Genomic DNA, 12,005 nt, shown 5'->3' with positions numbered 1-12,005 from the left:
TGCATTGTTCGACATTTTTAACGAATTTTAACATACACTATTTTAAAAACATGTGGACTTAGGTGGAAATAAAAATACGCTTGTTATTTTGTTATTAGACCCATAGAGTTCGTAAAAAAAAAAATAAACGCAATTAGAAATATGACGGTCAAAATTTGTACAATTTGTGCGATTTGACATGGAATGACTCCCCTGTGGCTTCTCTAGATATGTGCAGCTCCCACAGACATATGCCATCTATAGGCAGATCCTGAAACCACGTCTGCTATGTCCTGGTCAATCTGTAACTATTAAGATGATTAATGAAATTATACTAATGAAGGCGAAATGAGTCCGAGTCCTATGCCGAAAGTTACCCAGCAATTCTGCTTCGAGTGGTTGAGGGAAAACCTCGGAAAAAACCCTAATCAGGATTTGAACCTGGGTCCGCTCTTTTCACAGTCAGGCAGGTTAACCGTTACTCCACAGCAGTGAACACTCAAGATGGCTTACAATGCTTTAATAATCCCACTATCATTTACTACCTTGCCTAACTAATTCATTAAGAAGTTTGAAGAAAATCTAAGTACTTTGAAATGAAAGGTCACATTTGTAACATACATGAATTTGTCGTATTCTTCTCTTTCTTCTTATGCTTTGTGGCTTGAATTTATTAATTCTTCTGACTTCCAATTCCTGTAACTACCTCTTTTTTGGTTCCTCAGGTTTCTTTTTTCTGCAGATTGGTACATAAATGCTCCAAAAGAGAAACCAGGCAGTTTAACTAATAAATTTAAAAAAAACTGTTACATCTTGCATATGGATAAATATGAAATTAACATATTTCAAAACACATATGAAGGGTACAAGGGAAAAACGAACAATGTCACAATGCTGTTAAGGGTGATGTCATTATCTAATTCACTGTATTACTACAAACGTTAGTGTTATTTTTAGCAAAAGTGGTAAATGAGAATTAAAACCACAGATACACTCATCATTTCCTTCATTTCAAGTAGAAACATCAATAAATTTTGCAATAATATACTGAAATAGATCACTATCTCATCCTTAATGGAAATGTGACATTGTTCATTTTTCCTGTGTACCCTTCATATATTTAATGGACTGACATTCTGTGAAAAGTTTCACATGTGGCTAAAATTTTATTTTCCACTTCCATTACCTTGTCCACAGGTCCGAATTACAGCTGTAGATATAGATCCAGCAATGCTGGAAGTTGCAACAGAATATTTTGACTTAGTACAAGATGAACGACTTGACGTGTACATTAGAGATGGAGCACAGTTCATACAGCAGGCAGCAGAAAAAGGTACAATCTCATCTTATTCATTCTCCTTCTTCTCGTCATCCTTTCACTCAGTCAGTAATGCAGTAGGCTACATAGTTTGCTGCATATGCAGTTTGATTCATTCACTCTTCATATGAAGTTTTATATTTAATGATATTTATCTGTGTACATTGTTCATATTTCATGTCATTCATACAGTTCTCTCTGTAGATTGAAAATTCAAAAAAGTTTCATATCCATTGTTCAAGAATTAAAACAGAAAATCAATATCCCTAATTTAAAAGAAAACTTACAAATTAAACCAAACCCTTTAACTCTATTAAATATAGAATATAATCTAAATTTAACAGAAGAAATACTGAAATCAGAAGTAAACACTGAAATACTGAAACAATTGTCTTTAGAGACAATTAATATTAGGTACCCTCCACAAAACTGGCTTCATTTATACATTGACGGATCCTTGATCTCCAGAAAACAAAGTGCCGGTGCAGGTGTTACGTGCTGTCTCTTCTCACTTTATAGATTTCTTGGATATGGAACAAGTTTTGATGGAGAAATCGTTGTAATAAGTGAAAGTCTCAGGAATCTTCTATTTCACATCAATAAATTTAAGAATGCAGTTATATTGTCAGACTCCAAAGCAGCTATTCTATCAATAGTCTCTAAACACACACCTTCATCCCAAACAGCAGAAATAACTAAAATGCTCTCTCAATTAATATCGCTCAATAAAAGAATTGTATTCCAATGGATACCATCCCATTGTGGAATCCTGGGAAACGAGAATGCGGATGCTTTAGCAAAGAAGGGCAGCACTGCTACTTACAGACTTGTTACTAAATCTACGTATTACTCTGTGAAAAGATTTATTAAATCTACATACTTAGACTTCAACAAACAAAATTTAATAACACAATCTCAAGGGAAAAAATGGAACTCTCTGCATCAAAATCCACAGTTAATTCCTGATTTACCACGAAAATCGTCTGTAGCTGCATTTAGATTGGCAACAGGCCATGATTGTTTGGCCAAACACCTGCATAGAATTGGAATATATCAGTCTCTTAACTGCCCATTGTGCAACTCAAACCAAGAAATGGATTCGGAACACCTCAAAATCTGTGCTTCAGTGGCTGGCCACGATAATATCTTTGAAAAATATTGGAGTGCAAGAGGTCAAATGACTTTATTGTCAAACGCCTGGCATTAGAAAACAACAACATTATCTCTTAATCTAAATTTAACACAAGAAATACTGAAATCAGAAGTAAACACTGAAATAATGAAACAACTGTCTTTAGAGACAATTAATATTAGGTACCCTCCACAAAATTGGCTTCATTTATACACCGATGGATCCTTGATCTCCAGAGAACAAGGTGCAGGTGTTATGTGCTGTCTCTTCTCACTTTATAGATCTCTTGGATATGGAACAACAAGTTTTGATGGAGAAATCGTTGCAATAAGTGAAAGTCTCAGGAATCGTCTCTGCCACATCAATAAATTTTAAAATGCAGTTATATTGTCAGACTCCAAAGCAGCTATTCTGTCAATAGTTTCTAGACACATACCTTCGTCTCAAATAGCAGAAATAAAATAAAATGCTATCTCAACTAATATCACTCAATAAAAGAATTGTATTCCAATGGCTAACATCTCATTGTGGAATCCTGGGAAACGAGAATGCAGATGCTTTAGCAAAGAAGGGCAGCACTGCTACTTACAGACCTGTTATTAAATCTACATATTTACTTACTTACTTACAAATGGCTTTTAAGGAACCCGAAGGTTCATTGCCGCCCTCACATAAGCCCGCCAGCGGTCCCTATCCTGTGCAAGATTAATCCAGTCTCTATCATCATACCCCACCTCCCTCAAATCCATTTTAATATTATCCTCCCATCTACGTCTCGGCCTCCCTAAAGGTCTTTTTCCCTCCGGTCTCCCAACTAACACTCTATATGCATTTCTGGATTCGCCCATACGTGCTACATGCCCTGCCCATCTCAAACGTCTGGATTTCAAGTTCCTAATTATGTCAGGTGAAGAATACAATGCGTGCAGTTCTGTGTTGTGTAACTTTCTCCATTCTCCTGTAACTTCATCCCGCTTAGCCCCAAATATTTTCCTAAGCACCTTATTCTCAAACACCCTTAACCTATGTTCCTCTCTCAGAGTGAGAGTCCAAGTTTCACAGCCATATAGAACAACCGGTACTCTGTGAAAAGATTTATTAAATCTACATACTTAGACTTCAAGAAACAAAATTTGATAACACAATCTCAAGGGAAAAAATGGAACTCTCTGCATCAAAATCCACAGTTAATTCCTGATTTACCACGAAAATCGTCTGTAGCTGCATTTAGATTGGCAACAGGCCATGACTGTTTGGCCAAGCATCTGCATAGAATTGGAATATATCAGTCTCCTAACTGTCCATTGTGCAACTCAAATCAAGAAATGGATTCAGAAGATCTCAAAATCTGTGCGTCAGTGGCTAAACATGACAATATCTTTGAAAAATATTGGAGTGCAAGAGGTCAAATGACTTTATTGTCAAATGCCTGGCATTGGAAAACAACAACATATTTCATGTTGTATCTCTGTATACAAGGTATTTGAAGAGTAATGCATAATTGCCATTAAAATTGAATGAGAGAGCATTTTGGACAAAAAGGTCAGACACATAAGAAAGGTACCTCTGATTGAGGTTCTGGCTGATATGTACACTACTGTTTGTGAAAAGTGCAATACCCAGAAAGAATGGTCCGAACGACTCCAAACTCGGGAGATGTATAGAACAGTGTACCACCAATAATTGATTACATTTCCAGAGATGGCATAGGTCCAATAGTGACGTCTCTTGTGTCACCGGCAAGGTCAGTGTTATGCCTTGCTCAGTCAGTGCAGAGCTTCCAAACAAAGTGGAAAGTGAAAGCTAGTGCAAGTATGCCTCATGGGTGTGGAAGGACACAATATCAGCACGTGAGTGAGTTCGAACAGGGCAGAATGGTTGGTCTTCAGGAAGCAGGTTTGTCGTACTGTGACATTTCGGCTCGTACAGGGCATGCTGCTATGACAGTGATGCATGTGTGAAACTAGTGGATAAAAGAGGGTCGTATGCAGAGACAAGCGGGTACTGGACCACGTAATATAACCACAGCATGGGATCACCGCCATCTTGTCCGCATGGCTGTGATGGACTGTACAGCTTCATCCACACTGTTGAGTCGACGTTGGAGTACTGCAATGGGTATGGACTGTCTGCGTCAACGGTTTGTCGCCGTCTTTTGAGGGCTGAACTAGTGGCTTGCATGCCGTTGCATCATCTTCCATTGTCCAGTAACCACCAATGCCTCAGACTGCAATGGGCACATAAACGCCGTCACTGGCGTGCTGAGTGGAAAAATGTAGTGTTTTCGGATGAGTCCCGCTTCAACTTGTCCTACAATGATGGCCGCATACGTGTTAGACGCTACCGTAGTGAATGCAATCTGAGAGCCTGCATTGTTGAGTGGCATAGCGGACAAACGCCTAGTGTGATGGTTTCGGGCGCAATTGGATATGATATGCGATCTCGCCTTCTACATATTCAGGGTAATCTGAACAACAACTGCTACATTAGGGAGGTTTTATAGCCCAAGGTACTGCCCCTCCTTCAGGCAACTCCACATGCCATATTTCAGCAGGACAATGTCCCACCACATGTGGCGAGGATTATGCAAGCCTTCTTTGAAGAACGACCTGCATGTTCACCAGACATGTCTCCCATCGAACATGTCTGGGATATGGTTGGTCGACAACTTGTTCGTGATGGTCCTCCAGCACCCACTCTTGACACTTTGTAAACTCGCATACAAACTGCATGGAGGGAGATTCCCCAGGAACATATCCAGGCCCGCTTTGATTCCATGGCACAATGCTTAGAGACTCTGATTGCAGCACATGGAGGCTTCACATCATAACTGAAATCTCATGGTCACAGATCAGGTACAGTTCTGTAATTCTGATCATTTGTGTATTGTCATGTACCTAATCTGTGGTATCAATTTCATTTCAGTCACATGTATCCTTCTTGGTGTTGCAATTTCCACAAACATTAGTGTATATCTATTATTAGGCAGTACATCTCACTTGACGATATGTGTCAGAGGAAGAACTATTGTTTGTATGCATCTGAAGTCTGATTAGTGGAATATGTAGCTAATCGGCAATGTATGCATTGAAGGGGGGAAAGGAACTGGCTACCCTACCCCATTATCTCTTGGCCTGGTTGCCTCATGAGTGATGCCTTATTGGTGTTACTTGTGAGGTTCGACCTGTCTTCGAACAATTGACTAAACAACAACATAAGAAAGGAATATTTTATGGAAACAAATTAGTTTTGCAAGTACTGTTATGCGAGTTATGACATCATCGAGAACATTTTTAAATGACATCTTAGAGTTGTTTTAATGTCATTTTTATGCAATATATTTCATTTGTTTTTAGAAAGCAGCAGTATGGTTGTGGTTAGACCTACTGTGGTAACAATTTCATTGTTGATACATTTTGTCAGTCATTATGTTACGAAAGCAGTTTTATTGATGAAATAAACATGAAACAAGATATTCTTAACAGAAAATGAGAGAATTTAAATCCTGAGGATGATAGGATTTGGTGACAGAAGATGTACACAATGACACTCGTCCAAATTGGCTACCTTTTTCTCAGTCAACTGTGAGTTGAATAGAAGCAACATTCAGAGGACATGAACTGCAATCTTCTATCAAAGTAGTCTTCCATCAACTCCTGCAAGGGTTGGACTTTATAAGGATGATATTTAATACTGGTACTGTGCAATATTCACCAGGTAGTTGTTTTCTAGAAATCTAATGTAAATTCTATTTCACAGAGAGAAGAATGTGGTTTCTCTTTGACCATTAGTAAAATGTACATAAAGATTAATTTTTTGGTTCTACAGAATTATCTGTTGTGGTTATCAGGTTGGTTATTAATGGAAAGAAATTTTCTCTGACACCGGGGATCGAACCCGAGACTCCCAGTTATACGCACTGGGTGCTTTAACCACTGAGCTATGCTGAGGCTCAATCCACAGCATCGGATCGAATTTTTCTCCTTTGGTACTTTCCTTTCATAAAATGTTAAGTTTTACATCTTTTTATGTCTGTGACATGTCCATGTTCTCTGAATGTCGCTTTTATTCCATACACAGTTGACTGAGAAATAGGTAGCTGATTTGGACGAGTTTCGTTAAAAAGTGTGCATACCTCTTCTTGTGTATGTCTTCTGCCATCAAAGCTTATCATCATCAGGATCTCAATTCTCTTATTTTCTGTTGAGAACATCTTGTTTTATGTTTATTGATCTATAAAAGTGCTTTCGTAACTGAAGGACTAACAAAATGTATCAACAATAAAATTGTTAATACAGTAACCATAACCATAGTGCCTCTGTATAAAACAAATGAAGTACATTTGCTCTTTCAGATGATATTAAAACAACTCTAGGGTGTAATTTAAAAAATGTTCTCGATTATGTCGTAACTCGCTCAATAGTCGCAAAAATATTTTCTTTCCATAAAAATGTTCCTTTCTAAACACAAGGTCTGAGCTTCTTGTCTAAAATCCCCTCCTTCAATTTTAATTGCAGTTATGCATTACCGGTAATTAAAAAAAAAAAAAACTGTATATTTTGTTCTCTTTTGTTTAAATTGTGTGCAAGATTGTTACATCATGTCTTGTTCTCTCCTGCATAACATTTTTTCTAAATATAAGTATTCAATTATTATATTGCAGAATATTAGTTCTCAACTCAATTAAATTTAATTTATATGTCATAAGATCCGAGATTCGCAGATTGAAACCAATCACGAATAATAGATTTTTAAAAGTGATAATAAAATATTTAGCATGGCTTCCTTTGGAACACAGTAGAGATACCATGTCATTAATGTATGACAGATTTATAAGAAATCTGTCATTGAATGAGAGGGCTTCATAGAATTTTTATGGGTTGTTTCTTGTGAGGCCGGTGCCACTCCTCTCGTCGGTGTTGCATAAGATCCCTAGGATTGGCATCCTTGGTGGTCACCTTCCAGCACTCGATGTTGTCTGCCTCTTCTTTGCTCCGGCTGCCAGTTCCGATTACACCGGACAGATAATTGGAGGTGGCAAATTTGTTGTTACTTATAAAGATGTTATTATTTTGGGTGCCAGCCTCCTCGAATTAACTGCGGTAGAGTAGAGGTCCCAGGTAAGCTGGAGTCATTCGGGACATGGAGTTTGGGAGAACGGAACTTGAAGAATGAAATAACGTACCAGACGTGTTTTCAGTTTGGTAATTGGCCTTCAATTAGGCTGTTTATTAATCACTTGTAGGTTAGTTTTTGCCGAACGCATATCCAAGGCTTGTCAGTATTTTCAAAATATTGATAATAGTTGACGAATTAAAGTATTGATAACAATCGATGAATCAAAGTATTCAATTCACAATCATAAACGGTGTCTCGATAGCGGCACCTGCTATTAAATCAACTAGGCTAATTTCACCCGATCTGATTGACGTTGCTTCATATATCACTGAAAATATTCTGTGTCCCATAATTACTAGGGTTTTGTATACCGATGAATTCTTCTAAGTATCAAAATGCACTATTGACTGGCTGACTCGTAATACCTAACATATCACCGTCTTCACCGCACCGACCACCTTACAAGAGTCTGTCTTCACCGTGCCGACAACCTTACAAGAATCTGTCCTCGCCGCATCAACTATCTAGCAAGAGTGTGACTTCGCCGCACCAACTATCTTGCAAGAGTGTTTCTATCCGAATCTCATAACAACTCACTATTCAAAATCATCCCTCTACGTTTAAATCACGTGATCTGGTCATAAACCCTGATTGGCTAAGATAAGCCCTACATCATCATAGACGCACTACTTGACTAAAATACGTTGACATAAATTCCCAATATCTGCTGATGTTATATTAATTGTTCCTAGAATCGCAAAATTCCCCCATGTATTACAATGCCTCGTCGCCTCAAACTTCCAATCGCGTCTACAAGTTTAAACGAGTTCACTGTAATTATTAATGCCTCGCTGCGTAGGCATCAGAAGTCCTACGGTTACAATAGCGATCAACAGACTCTTCCTGTTATCTATTGTTCCTACTCTTGCCTAGTGCGGCTACTCTGCTGAAACCTCCTGCGTTTTCTATCCATCACTTACAAGCCAATCTGAGTATCATACAATTGAAAAATCAATACATATAAAATACGCGATTCCTACACTAACACCTATAAAAAACAATAATCGATCAAATAAACAAATAATATCTAAACCTACGTAATAGTAACCGTCTCACTTGGCCACTTAAAATTTACATTCATTAGTTACAATTATAGCTTATCCTATCATAAAGAGCAATTGAATCTGTCATATAGATGTTCTTACCTCAGAAATTAATTTTTCATAATGCCAGCTTAATAGAATTTAAGGAGACCATATTTTACCAGTCACTGAAAGTCAAGTGCCAAGCAAACATTCTGAGGGAGGCAGATAAAACAGTTAATTTTTTTTCTTCCATCGTGTTAACAATGTCAAAAGAAGTGCTTATACAAATTTTGGCCACTCAACCACAATTATGAGGCCGTCCAAAAAGTGATTTTCCCGGGACCAATTACACAAAAAAGAAGCACAATTGCATGGAAAGATTTATTGAAACAGATACAGCAATTGTTGCGCTATTTGCTAACACATCTTCCACTGAAACTGAGACATTTGTCATACCATGGGGAATCAATTTTTGTATTCTTGTGTTGTAGAAGTCAGCCGCCTGGGATCAGAACCAGCATCTGCACCTCTCTGTCGATCCTATGATATGACAAATATCTCAATTCTGGGGGAGAATATGTTGAAAAATAGTTCAACAATTGCTGTGTCTGTTCCAATAAATTTTTCCAATGAAATTGTGTTGTATTTCTTTTAAGGGCTCCTGGCGAACTTATTTCTTTATGTCCCTTGTAATTGCGGTTGAGTGGCTAAAATTTGTATAAGCACTTCTTTTGACATTATTAACATGGTGAAAGAAAAAAAAATTAACACTTTTATCTGCCCCCATCAGAATGTTTGCTTGTGAGTCACAAACCACTAAACAGAAAATAAAAAGTATTAAAAATAAAACTAGACTCCTTGCAGGATTAACGTATTCGATTCTAATCATAATGAAGAACTAGTGAACAAATTAAATTGGTGTGGTCGTCACCACCACCACCACCACCACCACCACTACCACCACCATCACCATCACCATAAACTATGCACTAGCAGCATATGACATTGTCATTATTTTACTTCTGGCTTTCCAATACAATACCTGGCATCACCAATCTCTTTTGTTTTGTGATATTCAGTTTACCATAGATCAGTAGGTGCTCTTCATTTGTTACACTGCTAGGCTCGTACACATGCAGAAGATAAATTGGTAATTAATATTGTAAATGGAATAACCAAGTGGATACTTAAAAAGAATGGACAGTAACAGAATTCGATGTGGACTAAATAATTATAAGATCAATGAGTAAAAGATCTGTAAAGCTAATTACAACAGAAAAAAATCTTGGAGACAGAACCTTCTCTCATCTTTTTCTCTCGTTGAATTTTCCAGGTACACAGTTCCATGCAATTCTCTTTGATGTGGACAGCAAAACTCCTGGAGCTGGAATGAGCTGCCCACCACCACAGTTCCTAGAACCCCTTTTACTTGAAGACATTAAGAAATGTATAGGACATAAAGGTTAGAAGTTGTTCTTTAAAATTCTTATTGGTATAAAAGATTGCATAAAAATGCAATGCGTCTCTCGGATAAGTTATTTCACAAGAGAGAAAGTAACATATCAGCATAAACATTGACCGGTCTTGAATCCCAAATATGCAACACTTTGAGCAGTAAAAGCTACTGTTTTGAGAGCATAGCAGAAAAGGAACATTACCTTGAAGTCTCATTCATTCATTGTTTTTTGTCCAAGGGCAGGTCCTTCACTGCAAACCCACATTCTCCAGTCTTTCCTCTTTTCCACCTTCCTCTTGGACTCAGCATAGATCCATATATCTTAATGTTGTCTATCATCTGATATCTTTTTCTGCCCCGAACTTTTCTCCCATTCATCATTCCTTCCAGTGCATTCTTCAGTAGGCAGTTTCTTCTTAGCCAGTGACCCAGCCAGTTTATTTTCCTGTTCCTGATCAATTTTAACATTATTCTTTCTTCACCCATTATGTCTAGCACAGCTTCATTTCTTATTCTGTTTGTCCATTTCATATGCTCCATTCTTCTCCATATCCATGCTTCTAGTCGTTTCTCTTCACTCATCGTAATGTCCATGTTTCTGCTCCATACATTGTCACAATACACTTCACTAGTCTCTTCCTTAGTTCTTAAAATCTAAACATCCTAATTTTATCTACATATTATGATATGACAAATTGACAGTCAGAGCATTGGCTTCCATGCTGAAGATTTGTGTTCATTCTCAACAAATGCAAGTGAAATTTGTGATGGACAAAGAGAGTATTGGGCTAGATTTTCTCGAAGTATTGCATTTCTCACACCAATATCCATGAATTTTCTTTCATTTCTTATCATTGTCTGATGAAAAAAGTGTCCAGTCTTGTCAGTCAACATTGTAATGTATTTTCTTAAATATGTCTATCTCCTCAAGCTGAAAACAAATTCAGAGAAAATAAGTATTTGACTAGTATAAAGAAGCACTGCTGTTGTGAGTATACATTAACATTGTTCTATGTAATCAGTATGTCACTAATAATGTTACCATATTATGATTACATGGATGCTTTATACAATACAATGTTATTGTCTTCTAAGCCTTAACATAGTACTTACTGACGTTTGTTTCAGGTGTGTTCATACTCAACATAGTGTGTCGCGTTTCTGATCTCAGAGAAAAGGCCATAAACAATCTTAAAGCTATTTTCAAATCAGTCTGTTCTTACAAGTTGGAACAAGAAGTAAACGAAATCATATTTTGCACAAATTATACTTTTGAAGAAAAGGTAATGTGGAAAAGTGGCATAGAAGATGCTGCCAAGAGAGTGAATATTCTTGCTAAGAAAAGGAAGCTGCAGACAGAGAATTTGGTAGATGTTGAAAACCTCGTGAAGTCTCTTAACATAACTGCGTAATTGCTCAAAGTCTTCGCATTCTTTGTACGTGTATTATAACTGTGTTCATGTGCTGTATATGTTGAATGTATGTTTTTACAATACATCTAATGGAACAACAAACATATCCAATGCAGTCTCCTAGGTGTTGTACGAAGTATGGTGGACTGTAATTATACTCAACTGCAGCAGGCCTAAAATTGTATTCATAAACTTTTGCTAAAAACAGAAGTTGGAGAAATGTAAATAAAGTCTCGCAGATTTGCTAACGTGTTTCTAATTGATATTCATATGTTTGTATTTCTTTCTTGGCACTTTAGTCTCCTGTGGGTTTTGATCTAGCTGAATTATTTCTCGACATAAAGCAGGACTAACATAACCCGATTCCTGTGTCGTGTGATCAGCAAGCATTTTGAGCCTCCACATGACAATACAGGACATCACATTCACAAGAGACAAACTGTCATGCCCTAGATGAGATTTGAACTCATAACTGTGACTTTCACCCGTTGTAAAATACGAGTAG

The 12,005-nt window shown here is 37.3% G+C and overlaps 1 protein-coding gene across 2 annotated transcripts in view; it reads left to right on the top strand.

The window, feature by feature from the left end:
- LOC138694375 (eEF1A lysine and N-terminal methyltransferase homolog) overlaps window positions 1-11,769 on the top strand; it is a 57,855-nt gene extending 46,086 nt beyond the window's left edge. For both annotated transcript variants that reach the window (XM_069818055.1, XM_069818054.1), the window contains exons 9-11: window positions 1,177-1,312; window positions 9,966-10,094; window positions 11,217-11,769. In XM_069818055.1, the coding sequence (XP_069674156.1) occupies window positions 1,177-1,312; window positions 9,966-10,094; window positions 11,217-11,500 (549 nt within the window). In that variant the 3' untranslated portion in view covers window positions 11,501-11,769. The remainder of the gene's footprint in view (window positions 1-1,176; window positions 1,313-9,965; window positions 10,095-11,216) is intronic.
- The last annotated feature ends 236 nt before the right edge of the window (window positions 11,770-12,005 follow it).

The sequence above is a fragment of the Periplaneta americana genome, chromosome 2 (assembly GCF_040183065.1).
Source record: "Periplaneta americana isolate PAMFEO1 chromosome 2, P.americana_PAMFEO1_priV1, whole genome shotgun sequence".
Lineage (NCBI taxonomy): Eukaryota > Metazoa > Arthropoda > Insecta > Blattodea > Blattidae > Periplaneta > Periplaneta americana.
Note: the sequence above shows the minus strand (reverse complement) of the source record. Positions and strands in the feature narration are given on the sequence as shown.